The sequence below is a fragment of the Sander lucioperca genome, chromosome 4, assembly GCF_008315115.2.
Source record: "Sander lucioperca isolate FBNREF2018 chromosome 4, SLUC_FBN_1.2, whole genome shotgun sequence".
Taxonomy (NCBI): domain Eukaryota; kingdom Metazoa; phylum Chordata; class Actinopteri; order Perciformes; family Percidae; genus Sander; species Sander lucioperca.
In genome coordinates this window covers 42,207,576-42,229,630 of record NC_050176.1, presented here as the reverse complement: position 1 = coordinate 42,229,630, position 22,055 = coordinate 42,207,576, and the positions used below count along the sequence as shown (strand labels likewise).

Genomic DNA, 22,055 nt, shown 5'->3' with positions numbered 1-22,055 from the left:
GAGCTACTGACACGCATTCAAAGCCGATATCACACAATGCAATGCGGGCATTCATTCATAGAATCGGGCAGCGATCAGCGGGTCTTTAACGACAGTATCGCTTCAATATACATATATACAGTCAGTGGTTTAGTCACCAGCAACAACACGTTGCTCAGCTTTGTTCTAGTAAGTTATGCACCGTAATAACGTTTAAAAAAAATCCGTGGAAAACTCCGGAAGTGATGTGGTACGTGCCGCTCGGCGGAGATGAAGATAAAAAATACATAATATTTGTAATATTGATGTTTTTGTCTAACGTATATGAGGATGTAAACAATGAAGATATTAATAATAATAAAATACAGTTTCATGTATTTGTCTCATGTATTGTGTGTTTGGCCGACCGGCCGGCGGCGGCAATCTGAAATGGAATGAAGCCCACTCACGGCAGAGAGCAGGAACACAGGAGTCGAACATGTCCCCCCACCTAGCCCGGAAGAACTACAAGTGCACAAGTTTTGTAACAGGTTCTGGGGCCCGTCTATAGTGGGAGTTGTAGTTTTTAAATATATTGGTATATTTCTCATAAGTAGATGTTGGTAGTGTAGAATGTTGGATACACCCTGGGGTTTCTTGGGATGGGGAGCACACTGGTGTCATCAGATTTTAAAAATATAATCGTTGAATAGGTGAAAATAGCTTATTACCATATTTGACAGTGCTTAGAGTGGGTAAACTTTGGTGACCATATCTACATGAGAGCTGAGGTCCAGAGCTTTCTAGAACAGCTGGTCCTATGTGTCTAGCACCTACTGTTGCTAAATGACAAGCCTTCAAAAATGGACTGGGTTCAAGGTTCAGAGGTCAATATTTCAAAACAGGAGTAATGTATCCTCTTCAGACTGACATATGTTACTGTCCAGATTGAGAAGTTTCCAACGATGTGTTTGCTATAGTCCTACGACAACGTTTTAATTTTTACACATCATGGAGACCACTTTGCAGGCGATACTTCATTGTCCCCAGAGGGATATCTGCCTTGAGTTCAAATGCTTCACACATAACACTTGACATATTGTTTTATCATACAGATGACATATACTTACATTAAAAAACAACATAAAGTGATATGTAATCAGACTGAAGCACATCACACAGCCACAATCTATTGCTCATCTTTCACAAACAGTGACAAGAGCATCCTACACACAACCCTATATGCATTATATCATGAAACTATTCCACAACCAGCCTTAAGCAACATTGTTTAAAGTTTTAATTGAGGTAGGTCCAAATTAGGCCTATAGTTTAGAAATATTTAGTTTACATTGGGGTGCCAGCAGAGGATAAGAGCTACTTGGCATGGAGAATAAAGATCAGACCATATTAGGTGCTTGCCTGGAGAGACTGGTTTCTATTCCTCTCCACAACCTTCAGTCACCTGAAAACCAAACTTTAAATGAGATGTTTTTAGATATTGTCATGCTTTCTGACATATGAATATGCTCTGTAATGCAGCCTTGTATAACATAAACCCTCTGATTCAACGTGTCTGCTCTAAATGATAACACACACTTTGAACACTGGGCCTTCCAGCCAGGTGTTGTCCACATGAACACCAAGGTGCCTATAGGAGCAGAGCCGATTAATTGGTTCATCATTTATGACCTCTGATATCCTCCGACCCATGTCACAACCAACTGCTCAGTTTGTGAAAAAAAATGCCAAAACACATGTTGTATATGCCTACACAAACAAAGCTACATGCTTCCTAAAACTAGTCCCTTCTTAATTTTGAAGGCTATATGGCTACAAGCTGTAACCATGGTGATTGATATGAGGATCATCTTCTGAATATAATAATTAATATGTTAGGCCTACCATAAATTGATATTTCAAAAAGTCAGTTATTTGCTCATTTTGTGTTTCTCTGTTCTGTGCACCATCCAATATTACCAGGTTCATATTGTGGAATCTGTTCTGTATATCTGAATGATAAATGGTGCTAATAAAAAATTGAACTAAAAAAAAAGTCATTTATTTAAAACAACTAATAATGCAGTGTGATATTAAATCAAAGTAAGTCCCACACATATATATGGTCATGTTTTTTTCCCTTTAGTCTTTGTTATTAACATTCATCACCCACAAAATTAGAAAATTGCGTTTTTAAATAATGATACATGGAAAATAAGATAAAAAAGATGCTTCTCTTTGTAAGTAGTTTATTTTTAGTTTTTAACAACAGAACAAGTCAAAACAAATGCTAATAAGTCAAACATTTGCATAAAACACTATTTTGTCATTATTAGTATATTTATTGTACAAATTCTCACGTAGGCTACAACGTGCAGCAAGCTTTCACAGACGCCGTGCGGTAATTACTACGTCACTTCCGGACTCTTCAACTGATTTGATTTGTTGTCACAAACTCTTTATATTCTAACATTCACTGGGAATCAACATGGCTTCTACCGTACAAATTTGTTATCCCCAATAAACTTTTTAAAATACTGCACAATATTTATCCTACTAACAAAAAAAATTGAAAATTATTTAAATATTGTCAAAATATGTCATTCTTCATTACGATAACAAAAACAAAACAATACATAGAATTTTCAACTTATTTATTCTACAAGGTAAATTTCATATCCATAAAGCAAAATTAATTTTTTTTTTATTTTATTAAGTAAGGTTGTAATGCTCCCTGCTTGGACAAAAACATCAATATTACGAATATTATGTATTTTTTATCTTCATCTCCGCCGAGCGGCACGTACCACATCACTTCCGGAGTTTTTCGCAGATTTTTTTAAACGTTATTACGGTGCATAACTTACTAGAACAAAGCTGAGCAACGTGTTGTTGCTGGTGACTAAACCACTGACTGTATATATGTATATTGAAGCGATACTGGCATTAAAAACCCACTGATCGCTGCCTGATTCTGTGAATGAATGCCCACATTGCATTGTGGGATATCGGCTTTTAATGCGTGTCAGTAGTTCGGACCATATCGTAATGTTCTGTATTACAGCATACTGTAATATTTCACCGGTAATAAGACCGAAATAATATTATTAAAATAAAGAAATGTATACTATGACAACATCTAAATAAATGTTGATAGATCTAGCATTATAGTTTAAAAAATATAAATAAACAAACAAGCAATCCAGCTTCCCTGGCCGAAATAGACCGAAATAATAACATTAAAAGAATTATAAATAAACCATCATAAGATCTGGTGAATAAATGTTGATTAAAACAGCGGTTATTGGGCTAAAAATACCAATAATAGCAAAGCTATACAGCTTCTCTGCCGCAGCCCGACTGGCAGAAAGAAATGTGCTGTGATCCGGGAATCTGTGTGTAGACCATGTTAGAAAATATAAAAGCACACAACGTGATTGTTTGATTTCTGAGGAGGAAGGAGAAAGCTAGGGTCCAATTGAAAGTTAAGCAAAAGGTTTAATAAACAACATGGTGAAAACTTACATGACACAAGCAAATGTTACACTGCCAGCAGTGGACTGCAAGCATGCTTCCTTGTGCGGTCACAATTTTGCAGTCCAAACAATACAAAACAATACATCAATAAAACACTGCCAGCAGTGGACTACCAAACATGCCTCCCCTTCGGGAGACACATTCAAACAGTCTTGAATCATTGTCAAGTTTCCAAATTTATCCTAAAGAGTTTGAGGGTGGTTCCTCAAATTAAATCCCTCCGTACTGGTCAGATGTCTTCAAAAGCAAAAGTGTCCCTAATCTATGTGTCTTGTGGCCACACCCGGCCACAGGATCTTACCAAGTCAGTGTCAATTGTTTCCAAACTACAGGAATACTCATTCTTTGTCTGGCCCAACAGGGGATGGCTCTCAAAGTTGATTAAACAATAGGTCTTCCAGAGCTTCTACCTTTATGCTAAATAACAGACGTGACTTATTCAATTCTTTAGAAGCTAGGGTTTGGGGTGAGGATAAGGCTTAATCAGCATTGAAACAATCATTTTCAGCTTAGTTTCAGTGTCACTCAGTCTCACAGCAGTTTACATTAAATAAGTTACATTTTTGACCTAAAAGTATATTGCTCTAAAACATCACCAATGTTTTAAGTTTTTTATAATCAACAATCCACCCTTTCACACCTTAAAAATGTGTGAATATCACTTTAAATGTTACTGAAAACAAAGTAATTTACATAAACATAAAACATAACAAAAATGTAGACATTAGCAAAAAGAAGTTGTAAAAAATAACACATGATTTATACAAGAAATTCATTCCTTCTCTGACCTCATCTGACTCCTCCTTTTGTAACAAAAGTGTTATTTCTCTAACAAACACGTCCCTCCTCAGTGTTCTAGGATTCTATTGAAGTAAAAGCAGATATACTTAATTAAAAAGTTGTTGACCAGGTAAATAAATTGGGAACTTGAATCATTCAACAGGAAGGGAAAAATCTTGAATCTGTAATGCAATCAATGTAATGAATCTGTAATGCAATCAGATGGGTTGAAATCTATTCAATGGGTACGATTCCCGACAACACAGGATCAGACGGCAGTAAGGTCCTTTGGCTGAGAATTCTGGCCCTTTATCAGTTGGATGTTTGCATTCAAAAGCCACATTCCACCAAATGCAACGAAGACCCGCCAGCAGAAGAGACAGACACCCTCTCAGACCTCTGAAACGTCTCTCCCTCCTTTTCAGAAACAGGACCTGTTTCTGAAAACCACGGATGATGCCTGTCATTGACTTACATAGGCATCGGATTCGTGGGCCCGTCACGGAATTTTCGGCGATTCCGTGAAACTGTCACAGATTTTGGCCGTGTTCATTTCACGGAATTCTGTGAGACCAGGTTGGTGTGACGGTTCCTTTCCCCGTTCTTCTTTTCCTAACCACAACCGTCCCGTTGTTGTGGCTGAGCCGGCAAAAAAAAAGCAGAAAGCTAGGAAAGCATTGTCGGAGGAACAGAGAAAGAGGAAACGGCAGACTGACCAAGAGAGGAGTCAGACACGAGTAAACATAGGAGCTGCCAAATATCTATTCTGAAGCTGTAGGGGGGGCTCTATAGAGAAACCTGCGAGCAAAAAGGGAGAAAACAGCGAAGAAATGGCCAAAACTGCACTGGGCGTTTTTTTTGTGTGTTTGTGTCTGGGAAAACCCAATCTTTATCTGCCCATCTACCCGTGGGCGGTCCGTCGGAATGCTAAGGGGTTAAATAACATTGTTTATTAGGGTTCCAAGACATGCATCCTGCGGAATATATTGCGGCACCAGAACCTCGAGGATATACAGTAGACTTACACAGGATTAGACTCTCACTCTTACAGTGAACACAGAGACACTGAGGGACTGTATGACAATAACCCAAGCCCAAAGCCAAAGCCAGGATAGGGTTGAGTGAATGTGGTGTTGAAGGTGTAGAGGTGGATCAGTGAGTCAGAGAAGACTGTGTAGAAGGACAGAGTGCCAGCAGGACAGTCCACATACACTCCTACTCTGTTAGAGACAGTCGAGGACGAGGTGATGGGAGTGCTTCTCCTGTTGTGCCAGACAGAGTAACCTTCAACATCAGAGCACAATAGACTCCAGGACTGATCGTTCCCTCCAAACCTGCAGTGAGCTCTGTTTCCTTTCCTTTTGATTCCTCTGCAACTCACTGATACAAAAACTCTTCCTTTCCACTCAACCTCCCAGTAACAGCGGCCACTCAGACCATCTCTACACAGCAGCTGAGGCCAGTAGTCAAACCTCTGTGGATGATCAGAATATGGCTGCTCCTCTGTCCCTGCTGTCACCTTCCTGTTGTTGTCAAAGAGTTGGAGCTGTGTGTTTACAGTGTTTATGTCCAGTGTGAGTTCACAGGCATCTGTTGAAGAGAGCAAAACACAATAGAGTTCAACAGTGTAGTTTCGGAAGTAAAAATTCCATTGATTTTCTCCATAAGGATTTAAGTCATCAGCCATGTCTAAACCATCCGAGGCAGACTGACCCTGAGCTACGAGGTTGTGAAATGAAAGTTTCTAATCCTGAAATCTAGAAGCCTGAAATCAAACTTGTATTAAGAAAAACATGTTTTATTTGCGATCTTATGGCAAAAAAAACTACACTACCCACAATCCTAAGCGTAACAGCGACGTGTCTGATTGGTCCAACTCGCTGTTACCATGGAAATGTTTACTGTACCAGCGAAACCGCGAAGAGCTAGAGCGAGCTACGACCGTTCAAGTCTATAATAGTTTCTCTACACAGTCTTGTATCTTTAGCTGTTTTTTTTTTTTTGCACCGAATCAAATGTTTTATGCTCACTATTCATCTCGTAGCTGGTTGGCTTAGTGCCGGGCTTAAAACTCTTTATATCAGCAATTTTTGAAACATCAATGAAACAACTGAATGGGGAAAAACACTTCCGGAACCAGAGCCATTGTTAAAGTCAATTTTATTTATAGTATCAAATCATAATAAAAGTTATCTCAAGACACTTTACAGATAGAGTAGGTCTAGACTACACTCTATAATTTACAAAGACCCAACAATTCCAGTAATTCCCCAAAGAGCAAGCATTTAATGCGACAGTGGCGAGGAAAAACTTGGGATAGACCCAGGCCCTTGGTAGGCGGTGTCTGATGGTGCCGGTTGGGGGTGTGATGAACAGTGGCAATAGTAGTCACAGTAAAGATTAGACTAGACTAGAAATAGTAGTTGTAGTAGTTCATGGTGTAACAGGGCACTGCAGGGCGTTACATGGTGTAGCAGGGCATAGCAGGGCACTGCAGAGCGTAGCAGAGTATAGCAGGGTGTAGCAGGGTGTAGCAGGGCATAGCAGGGCATGGAGCAGGACCATGGCGACAGCTGCAACCATGATTTAGGTGCCACCCTAATCCAAGGAAAACTGCTGGGCGAAAAAAACATAAGGACTCCGAGGACTAAGCTCCCCAGAAAACAATTTGTAACAAGCATTTTTGGGACATGGATGCACACAGGTGGAAAGTGAGAGGAGAGAGCTCTATATAACAGCAGTTTATCATCTAATGCCTGGTGCAAACTAGAGGATTTTAAAATCTTAGGGGGCTTTCACACCTGCCACATTTAGTTAGGTTGAATCACACTTTTAGAGGACAGAAATAGATGGCGCACATCTAGCACATTGTAGCCTGGTTCACGGCTACCGGTTACAGCGTTCTCACTCAATACTGGACCAACTACAAAGATTAGTCGCTTAGATACCAATACATGGGAAAATAGGTTTTTCCAGGTAGAAAAATACAGAGATTTCGCTTTAAGTCGATGGGCACTATTTTAACGATCTAAGCGTACGGCATGAAGTGCCTGGCGCAGGTGCGTTTAGGGCGTGTCCAAATCTACTTTTGCTAGTTTGACGGTGGAAAAAAAGGGTCCGTGTGCAAAGACACTTGCGTCGGGTGTCCCTTCATTTGCCAGAGAATCTGCTTAGACCAGCCTTGAATCATGGACACCTGCGTGATTGTCAAGATGAGCGAAACGCAGCCAAAAACTGCTTTTATCCTCTAGTGTGGGGCTAGGATTACACAGCTGATGGGTTTATTTGTTGCTTTTATTAATGTCTGACTGTTAATTAGATCAAAACTTCACAATGACTCATCGTTTTGGATCCTCTTTTAAACTTTAAGCTTTAATTTAAACTACTTTAACATGTGCTGCCTTGTTTTCACGAATCAAAGTGAACACACACACTCACACTTCCTCAGACCAGGTTTCAGCCTCTGCTCTCCATCATGTTCCAGCCTGGAGGAACAAACAAAGTCAGAATGAACCTTCAGAAGCTTCATCAATCAATCGTCTTTATAAACCTTCACTTCAGATTCTAGGACAGGCCTCAGTCTGTGTAAAAAGGATCTCAGATATCTGCAGCTTGTTCAGAATGTAATCATTTATGAATGCAGAATCTGTAGGCAACAGAACAACATTTTATTCGGAAGTGTTTTGGTTTACGTTCATAGTACAATGTAGTCCCAGTAGTATTAACCAATCACGTTTAAGTGGGCATTGGTTGGTCTGGAGAGTAAAAGAGAATGGGCTGAAATGCAATCTTGGAACTCCTTTGGCTAACGTTTGATCAATTTAGTTTTTTTTATTTAGCTTTTTAAAAATGTGTATCTGCATTAATGCATACATCTGTTTTGAGAAATTATCCAAAATATCATCTGGACCTAAAATAAAAAGTATCTGTCTGCGGACTGCAAGAGAGGGGCGTAACTTGGAGTTGTCCAATTCACACAAGGTTTCAAAACATGAAAGCTGACACTTTGTTGGCAAAGTGTGCATACCTCCAAACAGAAACATCTTCACAATACTCTGGATAAGCTTCCCCTGCTTTAATCTAGTCAGAAAAAGATACCTTCAGAACAGAAATGTTGTGATTTAATAAGTAATAATAATACATTAATTTGATATAGCACATATTGCTATGGATGGGCCCCCACTTACTGTATGTTACAACCTTCAAAGCTTCAGGAAGAATGTGTGTCATGGGTGTGATATAAGTTAAGAAGCCAGTCTTGACTGGACAGGGACTCTCAGCCATCAGTTACTGTCTTCACTGTTATCAGAAGTGCTGCTGGTGCACACTGTGAACCAACAGTCCTCCGTTTGTCAGTGTAACAGAGAAACAGTGTGTGAGGGCTTGCTGTCTGTTCATACCTGAGAGTGTCCAGTCTCCAGTGTGGATCCTCCAGTCCAGCTGATAGCAGCTTCACTCCTGAGTTTCCTGGATGATTGTAGCGCAGGTCCAGCTCCCTCAGATGGGAGGGGTTGGAGCTCAGAGCTGAGGCTAGAGAAGTACAGCCTTCCTCTGTGATCAGACAGCCAGACAATCTGGACATACAAACACACACACACAGATATAATTTATTTTTGTGTATCATGGATGTTATTTTCCTTGTTAGTGTGAACTGATGGATAAGAATAAGCTTGATGTTAGATGTCCTCAACATTCCTGTGTGAATAACACAAGAACCCATCATAAAGATAATCATTGCCAACGTTTTTATAAAGAATTAAAAGAACTTCTCAAAAACATTCATTTTCTTGCAGAAAGTTGTTACCTCAGTTTTTCTGAGTAAAGTCTACACTAGAGCTGATTAATCAATTAGTTGTCAACTATTTTATTAATCAGCTATTTTGATAATCAATTTATCAGTATTATTTGTTATGAAAAAAAGTAAATCTCTGATTCCAGCTTGTTAAATGTGAATATTTTCTAGTTTTGTCTCTTCTCTGTGAAAGTAAACTGAATATCTTTGAGTTTTGGACAAAACAAGACATTTGAGGACATCATCTTGGGCTTTGGGAAATATTGTTCAACATTGTTCACCAATGTCTGACATTTTATAGACCAGACAACTAATCCATTTATCCAGAAAATAATCAACAAATTAATCAACAATAAAAATAATTGTTAAACCCAACTATTGTCGGGGGTCATCAGTGACATCAATCCGAAAGTCCAGTACAATTGGCCATCAATTAAAGAAAAGATTAATCCTGACCTAAGAGTCTCCAATGTACATTGTTCACTCTCCAATCCAGCAGAAAGCAGTGTTACTCCTGAATCCTGCAGATCGTTGTTACTCAGGTCCAGCTCTCTCAGACTAGAGGACTCGGAGCTGAGAACTGATGAGAGATCCTGACAGCATTTCTTTGTGAGCCTGGTTTGACTCAACCTAAAATATAAATTAGGAAAACGTATTTTCCTTTTTTTGGTAATGAAATTGCAGAACTAGATCATAAAACAATGTTTGAGGCACAATACAGGCATCAGAGTCAGATCAAACCTGAGAGTTTCCAGCATACATTGTTGACTCTCCAGTCCAGCAGAGAGAAGCTTTACTCCTGAGTCCTGCAGGTCGTTGTTACTCAGGTCCAGCTCTCTCAGACTAGAGGACTTGGAGCTGAGAACTGATGACAGATCTTCACAGCTTCTCTCTGACAGATTACAGCCACTCAGCCTAAAGAAGAGTAAGTGATAAAGAAACACAGATAGTTTCTATTGTCTCAATATTAGAATATATAATAATGTTTATTTGTATAGCACCTTGTAAAAACAGTTGGGCAAAAAGAACAGAAAATATTTAATTTAGAGGTGATAGGGTAAAAAGACAGCATCACAATAAAACAAGTCTATAAAAATGTGTTATAAGAAGACATTTAAAACGAGTCACTGATTCAGCAAGTCTTTTCTCCCCGGGCAGGTTGTCCCCAGTTGCCCTGATGGAGAAGAAACCTCTAGTTTTGAGCTTTGACCTTAAAAACAATTAGAAAGGCCCCCCCACAGGATCTAGGACTGCGAACAGGCTTGTATCGAGTCAGCATTTCTGCGATATAATTGAGGGCCAGACCCTGACGAGCCTTAAAAGTGATCAGTAAAATCTTAAAATCTATTTTAAAACAGACAAGGAGCCAGTGAAGTGAAGCTAGGATAGGAGTAATGTGATGTCGTCTGTCAAAACTAATAAGAACCCCGGTGAGACTTGCCTTATTTCCATTGATGAGTTACTAAGTGGTCTTCGAGGATCTTCCTCTTAATTCCAGCTTTCTCATACTGGAGGACTGGGAGTCCTGACAGAATGTGTCTATGAACCTCTGAAGCAGACAACTGTGTTTTTTTTTGGCTGCAGTGAGTGACTGTTGTGTGCAGATTTTATCAGCTCTAGCTAGCTAGCGCAAGATAATGCTCATACTAAAACTGTAGTTTGGTTGTAAATTCCATCTCCATGTGTGTTTTTAAATGCTTCCAGCTTCTTCATTTTCAAAAGAGAAAATGGGCAAACATAATGACCACAGTATAATCTGACCTGAGAGTCTCCAGTGTACAGTGTAGGCTCTCCAGTCCAGCAAAGATTAATTCCACTCCTGAGTCCTGCAGGTTGTTGTTACTCAGGTCCAGCTCTTTCAGACAAGATGTCTGGGAGCTGAGAACTGATGAGAGATCCTGACAGCATTTCTTTGTGAGCCTGGTTTGACTCAACCTAAAATAGAAAGATGTAGAAAAAAAAAAAAAAAAGTAAACATGATTTTCCTTTGTTTTGCTTTAAAACTGGAGTGCCAGCCTTTTACATATAAATAAATATCATAACTGTCTGTTACATTCAAGCCTTTGCCAAACAAGTTCACACAGTGCTGATAAAGCCTATCGCTGCCAGGGAATGCTCTCTGTAGTTCGCATTATACCTGTGAGCACACCTGGGGGCGGGGGAGAAACGGCAAGCTCACCAGCAGGCATACGTCAAAACCATGCGTCAACCGTGGTTGTTAAAATTACAGGACAAAAGTTCTGCACTGCAGGTTTAACATACCAGATTTGTTCAGTGTCATTGAACAGGGTTCAGTGTATATATCAAGTACTCGGATGTGTAGAAAGTGTCCCTCAGTTTGGGGATTGTACTAGTTTTAAAAGGTTAAAGGAATCTGAGGCACCGGAGAGGGTACTGTTAAAAAGCATTTAATATATTCTTGGCTAAAAAGTAATTAAAACATGAATGTTTTAAACATTTTTGAAAGGCTATTTAGACATTACCATCGAGTGCCTCAGATTCCTTCCTTTTTCCAACCTTTTATATATAAAGTAAATTTGTGGATTGTTTGTATGATGTAAAGTGCAGCATATGGTCATCAAAAACACAGTAGAAACCAAATAAATATTTTTAATATATACTATGACACTATTCACATATAGTATAACTAACCTTAACCCTATATAATATATATACTGTATGTATATATATAGTATAGCATTACAATGTGATCTGACCTGAGAGTTTCCAATGTACAGTGTGGAGTCTGCAGTCCAGTAGACAGTTGCTTCATTCCTGAATCTTTCAGGTTGTTGTTGCTCAGGTCCAGGTCTCTCAGACTAGAAGACTGGGAGCTGAGAACTGAGGACAGAGCTTCACAGCTTCTCTCTGACAGCTTACAACCACTCAGCCTGAAGAAGAGTTAGTGATAAAGACAAACACTGATACTATTATCTCTAATGTGATAAATACATTATATTTCTGACCTCTCTAAGTTGATGAGTTGAACCATCATACATTACTGGAAACTAACATAATTTTAAACATTTCAAAAAAAACATCTCTACTCTCCAGAGAAATCCTCTCCGGGAACCATCATCTTATTTTGGTAGAGAGGTTTGCATTTCCCTATGAACATAAGGCCTGTGTTGTCTGGATCCTGGTGCTCTTGGTAGGGTCTCCCATTGCAAAGTGGTCTCAGGCGAGTGACAAGACTAAGAATTGTTTAACAAGGAACAACAAATAAGAGGAGGAACTACCAGCCTGGGGTCCGCGTCTGGAGCCAGGCCCAGAAGGAGGGCTTGTCGGCGAGCACCTGGTGGTAGGGTTTGCCACAGACCCTGGCCGGGCACAGCCCAAATAAACGACTTGGCACCCCCCTCTACCTTCACGGCCACACGGGTGGCACAATGGACCAGCTATTTACTCTCTCAAGAATCCTGGAGGTGGCCTGGGAGTATGCCCATCCAGTATACATGTGTTTTGTGGATCTGGAGAAGGCGTATGACCGGTCACTCGTAAGATATTATGGGAGTGCTGCGGAAGTATGGATTGAGGGGGTCCCTTCTCTTGGCTATCCAATCACTGCATGTCCAAAGCGAGAGCTGTGTGTGGGTTCTAGGCAGTAAGTCGGACTCGTTCCACATGGGAGTTGGCCTCTGCTAGGACTGTGCTTTGTCACCAATCCTGTTTGTGATATTCATGGACAGAATAAGGAGGCGTAGTCATGGTTAGGGAGGGGTTGCAGTTTGGTGGGCTGGGGATTTCATTGCTGCTTTTTGCAGATGATGTGATCCTGATCGCATTATCGGTCCCTGACCTTCAGCACTCACTGGATCACTACGCAGTCGAGTGTGAAGCAGTTGAGAGGAGGATTAGCACCTCTAAATCTGAGGCCACGGTTCTCAGCAGGAGTGCATATTCTGGGTAGGGAATGAGTCCTTACCCCAAGTGAAGGAGTTTAAGTAACTCAGGTTCTTGTTCAAAAAGCATTTGCTTTACCCACCATTGTGACAAAAAGAGAGTTGAGCAGGAAGACAAAGCTCTTGATCTTCCGGTCAATTTTTGTTCCTTCCTTCATCTATGGTCATGAAGGCTGGGTCTGGACCAAAAGAAATAGATCGCGGGTACAAGTGGCCGAAATGGGTTTTCTCAAGACAGTGGCTGGGTTCTCCCTTAGAGATAGGGTGAGAAGTTCAGTCATTTATGAGGAAATCTGAAGTTTAGGGTCCCCTGCTGGACCTGCTGTCCTCATGCCATGGCCAGCGATAAGGGTTTGAAGTTGATGATGAAGATCACAATTGTCACAAGCCGGCTCACAGCCTGTGGGAAAGAATGAGGAGACACCAACAACAAGTATAGGCCAATCAAGATATTTTATTGTAAACCAAAACTATTAACTTTAAACAAAGAAAAAGGAATGAAGTGTGAGAATGTCATAATGTAAGGTGTATGTCAAGTGCATGAATGAGTGAATCTGTGTGTGTGTATTGGTATGAAAATGACTGAGTGAAAACTAAGTATAACTATAAAGGAACAAACAAAACAGGATCATACCTGGAGGAGCAGAGAGAGAGAGAAGAGTGGTTAGAAGCAGTTTAAATACCCTGAGCCCAGGTGGCTCCAATCACTAACGACCCTCCTCTGCCTGCAGGAGGAACCTCCCCTGCAATGCAGAGGAGGGGCCGTAACACCCCCCTCCTTAAAATGAAGGTCCCACCCTCAGCCCAAAATTTGACCCAACCTATTCAAAAATTCCCCAAAAAATGAAAAAAATAAAAAATCCAGTCCCGGTTCCTAGCAATCGCCCCGTGTCCCCTGGCTGACTGTCCGCCCCCCAAACTCAGCAGCCCTAAAACCTAGGGAGCAACTTAAGAGAAAAAAAAAAGCGCAGACAGCCCGCAGGGGTCATCAGAGAGAAAATACAAACTAGGTTAAAGGAGCACGGGACAGAGCATCAGCAATGATATTATCCCTACCACTAATATGTCTAATATCAAGGTTGAATGGTTGCAGGAACAAAGCCCAACGCATCAGGCGCTGGTTGGGATTTTGCAAGGACTTCAGAAAAATGAGTGGATTGTGGTCAGTGAACACAGTTAAAGGGGTCAAACCGGAACCAACATAGACCTCAAAGTGCTGTAAAGCCCAAATGAGACCTAAAGCCTCCTTTTCAATTACAGAATAGTTTTCCTGATACTTATTAAATTTCCAGGAGAAGAAACTGACTGGACACTCAACATTGTCATCATTTTCCTGGAGAAGCACAGCCCCAGCACCGATTTGACTGGCATCTACCTGCAATTTGAAAGGTTTCCCAAAATTCGGTGCTGCCAACAAAGGTGCCAAACACAAAAGAGCGTTAACTGCATCAAATGTCTCTTGACACTGGGTGGACCAGATAAATTCAACCTTGGCCTTCAACATGTTGGTCAGTGGGGACACTACTACCGAAAAGTTTTTACAGAAAGCACGGTAGTACCCTGTCATTCCCAGGAAGCGCATCAGTTCTTTCTTTGTGGAAGGCTGTGGAAACTGCTTCACAGCCTGGACCTTGGCTTCCACGGGACAGACAAACCCCTGACCAACAACCTTGCCTAGGTATGTGACTGTAGCCTTGGCAAACTCACACTTTGCCAAATTAACAGTCAACCTGGCCCACACCAGTCTTTCGAACAAGGCTTGCACTCTCCAAACATGCTCCTCCCAGGTATCGGAGTAGACAACCACGTCGTCCAAATACACGGCACACCCTTCCAGACCTGAAACCACCCGATTCATCAGCCTTTGGAAGGGTGGCTGGAGCATTGAGCAAACCAAAAGGCATCACTGTATACGAGAACAAACCAGATGGAATTATAAAAGCAGCAATTTCACAAGCTCTTTTTGTAAGGGGTACCTGTGTCGGACGAGTCCCCACTTGTCACAAGCCGGCTCACAGCCTGTGGCAAAGAATGAGGAGACACCAACAACAAGTATAGGCCAATCAAGATATTTTATTGTAAACCAAAACTATTAACTTTAAACAAAGAAAAAGGAATGAAGTGCGAGAATGTCATAATGTAAGGTGTATGTCAAGTGCATGAATGAGTGAATCTGTGTGTGTGTATTGGTATGAAAATTACTGAGTGAAAACTAAGTATAACTATGAAGGAATAAACAAAATAGGATCATACCTGGAGGAGCAGAGAGAGAGAGAAGAGTGGTTAGAAGCAGTTTAAATACCCTGAGCCCAGGTGGCTCCAATCACTAACGACCCTCCTCTGCCTGCAGGAGGAACCTCCGTAACACAATGATGAACAGATTTTTTTTGCCTTAAATGAACTGCACTGATTTTCATCCATTCATCTGTGGAGGTACAATGAAACTAAAGAAATAAGAATCATGTTTTCAATTTGTTGACTAGTTTTGAGACATCAGTTGACAAAAACATTCAATAGATGAGAACAACCCAACATGTGACACAGTTAGTATCTGCAGTTATCTGTATACTTACAGAGCTTTGTTGGAGGCTTTGACCACTGGAAGCAGCCTCAGAAGAGCCTCCTCTGAAGCAGAGTATTTTTTCAGGTCAAACACGTCCAGGTTGTTTTCTGATGACAGTAAGATGAAGACCAGAGCTGACCACTGAGCAGGAGACAGTTTATCTGTGGAGAGACTTCCTGAATTCAGGTACTGTTGGATTTCCTCCACTAGAGAACGATCATTCAGTTCATTCAGACAGTGGAACAAATTGATGCTTCTCTCTGGAGACAGATTTTCACTGATCTTCGTCTTGATGTACTCGACTGTATCCTGATTGGTCTCTGAGCTTCTTTTCTTTTTCAGTAGGTCTCGTAGGTATTTCTGATTGGTCTCCAGGGAAAGACCCAGGAGGAAGCGAAGGAACAGGTCCAGGTGTCCATTTGGGCTCTGTAAGGCCTTGTCAATAGCAAACCTGTGGACATCTGTCATAGATGTTCTGCAGAAAACCATTCGCATATGATCGCCAGTTGTTTGCCCTGGCTCAGACATCACATTCTTGTTTCTGTTAATGACTGCCCTCTCTACATGAAGAGCAGCCAGAAACTCCTGGACAGTCAGATGGACGAAGCAAAACATCTTGTCTTCCTCATTCTTCCTCCCACGCTCCTCTTTGAAGATTTCTGTGAACACTCCTGAGCACACAGACGCTCCAGTGACGTCAATGCCACTCTCTTTGAGATCTTTCTCGTAGAAGATCAGATTTCCCTTTTCCAACTGATGGTAAGCCAGTTTTGCTAATGACTTGATGTACTCAATGCACTTTTTTTGGTCATACTTCTTTTTTGTCTGATGAATCTGAAACACCAGGAATTCTGCGTACATCTCAGTCAGGGTCTTGGGCAGCACCCCTCCCTCTCTGGTTTGCATCACCTCCTCCAGAACTGTAGCAGTGATCCAGCAGAAGACTGGGATGTGGCACATGATGTGGAGGCTTCGTGATGTTTTGATGTGGGATATGATTCTTTCGGCCTGCTCTTCATCTCTGAATCTCTTCTTAAAGTACTCTTCCTTCTGTGGGTCAGTGAACCCTCTTACCTCTGTCATGATGTCAACAAAATCAGAATGGATCTGATTGGCTGCTGCTGGTCGTGTGGTTATCCAGAGGCGAGCAGAGGGAAGCAGTTTCTTCTTGATGAGGTTCGTCAGCAGGACATCCACTGAGGTCGGCATTGTCACATCAAATTTACTTGTCTGGTTTTTGGTAGAGCAGTTCAGATCAAGGCGACTCTCATCCAGTCCATCCAAAATAAACAGAAGTTTGAATTTACTCTTGTCATAGTTGGTGTTTCCCGATGACTGCAGCTCTGTAAAGATGTGATAGAGAGCTTCTTCCTTGATGTCTCTGGTCTCCGCAATACATTCATGAATAAGCTCTGTCAAACACAACTTTTCCCCCTTTTTTAAATTCAGCTGGCGGAAGGTGAAGGGGAAAATGAGATGCACATCTTGATTGGCTCTTCCTTCAGCCCAGTCTAACACAAACTTGCGCACAAGAAATGTTTTGCCAATTCCTGCGATTCCATTGGTCAGCACTGTTCTTATGGGTTTATATCTTCCAGAGGGGGGTTTGAACATGTCACAAGCTTTAATTGGTTTCTCTGTTCCTACTGGCTTCACTGCCTTAATCTGCCAGACCTCATGCTGTGTGTTAATGTGTACGTCACCTCCAGCTGCGATGTATACATTTGTGAAGATATCATCCAGACATTGCTCATCCTTCTTCTGTGCCCACCCCTCTTGTGCACACATGAATGTATCCTGGTTGTGTGATTGAAGCAAATCTTTGTAATATGAGATGTGTTGTGGCTCTGGTACTGGAACAATCTCATCTGTGTGACAGAAATAGAAAAAAACAATATTATGCTGCACGTGTACATATGATGTTTATGTTCGAACACATTTATGCACCCTAGCTTTACAACATTTCAACATTTTCGACAGGGAGCAGCCCAGTACAAACACAGACCTTGACTGGTGACGACTAAGCAGCTGCTGGTTTTGCTGCAGCTGCACTTAATGTAATGCTAGAAATACAAATCATTAACTTCAACAAATGCCATTGTGTTGTCTGTACATCAGAAGTTACCTCTCCAGGAATGGACACCTTAACATGTGTTTCAGTGATCCTGGGAGCTGTATTGTTGGGACCTTAGCCCTGGATGGTTTACGTTTCGGTGGATTGTGTGACCTCACCCGGATCAGGGAAACCAGAGATCCCTCCTGGAGGCAGACCTAGACGGGCCTTTGCCCACGAGGCCCGGTCGGGCACAGCTCAAAGAAACAAAATGGTGCTTGCACCTCCACCACCCTGTGGACCCACCACCCCCAGGAATGGTCATCAGGGTCGGGTGCAGTGTGAGCAGGGCAGCAGGCGGCGTCTGGGGCCTGGGTGTGCCATTTGCTAGCAATTCAGACTAGCTTTAGCGAAATGGAATTTAATCTCTTTGGTAAGGAAGGTGCCTGAGCTGAAGGTTGAATGGTTCCAGCTAGATATAGTTGGACTAAACCTTTCTGGAGTTGCCAAGGGTGAGATGCACCTGGTGGGTGTGGGGATAAAGGGTCACCTCAATGCGGATGCAAGTCGCAAGGTAAAAGGCTCTGACTGTTTTCTGTTCTTATATGCCAAACAGCAGTTTGGAGTCTGTGGGTGGAATCCTGGAAGGAACACCACATGGGGACTCCATAGTTCTGCAGGGGGACTTCAACGCTCACATGGGCAATTATGGAGAAACCTGCAGGGGGTGATGCAGAGGAATGGCCTGAGGTTTTTTTTGTTGTTTGACAGCTAGTCATGGATAGTTAATAACAAACACCATGTTCAAGCATCAGCATGTTCATAAGTGTAGGTGGTACCAGAACACCCTAGGCCTAAGATCGATGATCGACTTTGTGGTCGTATCATCTGATCTGCAGCAGTCCAACTATCGGGGTAACACACTGCTCAGACTCCCTGGGAAAGCCTATGCTAGTGTGCTGTAAAGGAGGCTCTGAGGAACAATGCAGGTTCCGTCCGGGCCGTGGAACAGTGGACCAGCTCTTCACCCTTGTAAGACTATTTGAGGGGGCTTGGGAATGCCAGTCCTTATATGACCGCAGTGAGAGTTGTGTCCACAAAAGCACAAATGAATATTAAAACTGTTTAATAGCATCTAGGACCTTTTTTTTGGAGGGAACTGAATTTAACACCGTTTGATCTTTAGATACTTGGTGCTGCTTCGACTTCATCTCAGCAAGTTCTCCTGTCTTTGCTTTCACTCTGTTATATTGGAAGAATGATGTATCACACAGAAAGCAAAACTTATTAGGACTTAATTTTTTCAAACTTAAAAACTAAAATTTTTCTCTTAGTGCTTCCATACATACCAGAGAATACAGCAGCTGTACCTTCGCTCTGAGAGGAAGACGTTTTTCTGTTCTCTGAAGTGTCTCCAACATCTTTTATGTCCACTGAAACTGTGTGAATATGCATTGTAAAATTTGAATTAACAATGATAAATTACTGTCATAAAATGCAACAGGCCTTACACAAAAAGGATTTACTGTTAAAACTTAAAATTTACTGATATGCAAATACTCCTCACAGTCTGTCAAAAATCTTCAATTTGTGATCCATGCACCTTTACCTTGATGGTACATGTACACATAGGTTTTTTGATGGCAGAGATTGCCCCGCTTCCCACATTAGCAACTGATGGGCTTGCCACTAGCAGTTATCAATTTCTCTTCAATGACCACTGACAAGCAAAGAAAACGGGTTCCATCCTCTTACAACCACAATGGATGCACCTGACAAAACGAACGCTTCCCTCATGGGCTGTCTGTTCCCGGATTTCAAAACAGACTAACATGGCGGCTTGTTTGAAAACTTTCTCTTAATTTACGTTAAAATACTTCACCAAAATGTGTTTCTGAAAACACTTTAGACAAGATACTGTATAAGCTGCAGCTGTGGTCTGAGGAAACTTTGCTGTTGCCTTCTCTTGTGATAATCCTAGTGAATACAAAAAAAGACCACGGTTTCTGTGTGAACTGATTATTTTGTAGAGTATTACACACTTTATTAAACAATTGCGTGAATTAAAAGAAATTGGTAAGGAAGTTAGAGTTGTGTTATTATATTTAACGTTTTGTTTTAAAAAATTAAATAAATGATTTTTTAATCCTTTGCCCTTAATTTCGATTGATCCCCTGCCCCCCAAAATGTCTGTGCACGGCCCTGATTGTGTTGCTCATGTCAACCCATTCTTTTTGCCTTAAAATACCTTTTTTTAAGTGTGACTTACCTTCTGGTCCTGAGCTGGGGTCTGGCAGACTCTGCACCAGATCATTCCTGTTGATCTTCTCTAAAACCTTCTTGGTCAACTTCAGAGCTCCATGAAGATGAAAGGTTTTAACCATCACATCCACTGTGTCCTGCCTTTCTGCGTTCTCCAGCTTAGACAATTTGATGCTTTGGTAACCTTCCAGGATGTCTTGCTGCTGCAGATACCATTTGAATTGCTTAAATTCATCTTCTCTTAAATCCTCCAGAGTGTTGAAAAGGTCCACTGCCGTCATCGGGGCTTCCTGCTTAAATCGGAAAGTTTTGTCAAACTGAAGGAAAACTGTAAACCAAATCTATCAGAGCAGCCAACACAGGAGCTGTGTTGGTGTGATTTATGTGCAGAGTCTGGTGAATTCATGGCTAATCTTGTTTGGTATTTTTTTTAGTTGCGAGGGCTGGTGGTGTTCAGTCATGGTACTGGGTTGAAATCATAGTCGAAATATATCATAGATACTATCCCTAGGCTGCCTGAACTCACAGACCACTCTTTTTATTGACAGTATTTACTTCTTCTTGCAGCTCAACGCTCTCTACATTCAAGCAGCCCAGGCACTTGTAGAGTGCAGTCTGGTTATTATGACATAATTATGTTATGACTCAGACAGCGGCATATTGCTGAAAAAAACAAACAAACCGTCACCTCATACACTTCTGTCACAGGCTTAGAGGATGCGACTGCGAGCAGAAAGAAGATTTAAAAATAGATAATAATAAGCGCAAAAATATCGCTTAAACGGTGACAATTAATTCATTAAAACCAGCTCGCAGTTTGAGAGTGAAACGCCAAATGAAGACGATGCTAGTTAGGAGCAGTGCAGGATGCTAGCGGTCATGCAAAACATAATACAACGTTGTTTGCAAACTACCCTTCATGTTTATCAATCAAATTTTTTTCTTGTAGCTTTACAGCAGCAGCCATTAGTCCAGTTTTCTGCTAACAGTGACAATGAAGAGCCAGTACTGACCAAGCAGCAGCCCAGAACTCCAGACAAGTAGAATTGCTCATTGATTGAATATTATAAGAACTTGAATTAATATTGATGAAGAATATGGTGTAGACCTGTTGTCTATGAAATATGCCCTGAGATAATTCATGATGCCAGATGATTTGGCACTACGTTACATCTTTTTATTTTATATTGTTATTCATTCTTTTACTTCATTTTAAGGTTTGGATGTCTAAATGCTATTTACACTGTAAATCGATTTTGATATTGTTAAACATTGTGTAGTTGTACAGATGTTAGCTGTTGTGAAGCAACACTTACTGTCTTTGCACTAAATTGGAAATATTAGAACAGATATATATTTTTTCAAGGCTGTAGAGAACAGTGCGCTGTTGCAGACATATATACTAAGGTTTTAACTACATTATTTTAATATAGTCAGTCAAGAAGTAAAGTGAGCCGGTCTAAGGCATGAAACTCCAGGGCTGAAAATGTGTCCCACTCCGGCCCTGGCACCAGTCAGTGTGCTGCTGACAGTAATAAATACGTGTAATACATAAAAATTGCCTTACTATTCTCCAAATAGTTCATACAAATAACCTGGTTAAAAGGCACCACAATACAGGAAAGGACATCTCTGTTAAAAATGTTCTGGGGGATGCAAATTTGTGTTTCCTAGGATGGCGAAGGCATGTCCCGCCCTACTCATCTTCTGATTGGCTTACCTTGGTATTATTACCCCAAACCTAACCAATCTCACTCCTCGTGCCTAAAACTAACCAATCCACCAAACAAAGGCAAATGAGTACTAGCCAGTCAGAGGCAGAGTAGGGCGGGGTCAGTTTGGATCAAAGGGGTGGATAAACAGACCGACCAGGTGACAGATCAACATTGCCAATCCTAAAGCCACACCGCTAACAGTGCTAAAACATCAACTGCAATCCTGTTACTCTTTAAGTACACTAAACTACACTATTATCTTGATGGCTTATCTTGATGGCTTCAGTGTAGAGATTGAGACCTGTTTATAGTCACGTGAAAGGAATAAAAGTAGACTCTACTCTTCACATCACATTACAAAAATATCTACAAAGTTATCTACATGATGAGCTGAAGCATAAAAAGAAAAAATCTCACCTGAAGGTTTGGAGAACATTAGACCATGTCGACAATATCAAAGTCTGCTCACTCTGCAGTCTGACTGCTGCATTCA

General features: G+C 41.2%; 1 protein-coding gene and 1 long non-coding RNA gene across 2 annotated transcripts in view; one reads left to right on the top strand and one right to left on the bottom strand.

The window, feature by feature from the left end:
* LOC118494902 overlaps nucleotides 1-9,379 on the top strand; it is a 16,696-nt gene extending 7,317 nt beyond the window's left edge. Inside the window, exons 2-3 of the long non-coding RNA XR_004897109.1 lie at nucleotides 170-172; nucleotides 9,369-9,379. This is a non-coding gene — a long non-coding RNA (uncharacterized LOC118494902). The remainder of the gene's footprint in view (nucleotides 1-169; nucleotides 173-9,368) is intronic.
* On the bottom strand, nucleotides 5,195-22,055 carry LOC116050923 (NACHT, LRR and PYD domains-containing protein 12-like). The gene is made up of 11 exons (XM_036000528.1): nucleotides 21,980-22,055; nucleotides 19,855-20,140; nucleotides 18,935-19,024; nucleotides 15,543-17,400; nucleotides 11,785-11,958; nucleotides 10,829-11,002; nucleotides 9,809-9,982; nucleotides 9,524-9,697; nucleotides 8,676-8,849; nucleotides 7,714-7,760; nucleotides 5,195-5,865 (listed from the first exon to the last, which is right to left on the bottom strand). Exons 2-11 carry the CDS (start codon nucleotides 20,126-20,128, stop codon nucleotides 5,321-5,323), a joined length of 3,684 nt encoding a protein of 1,227 aa, XP_035856421.1. The 5' UTR covers nucleotides 20,129-20,140; nucleotides 21,980-22,055; the 3' UTR covers nucleotides 5,195-5,320.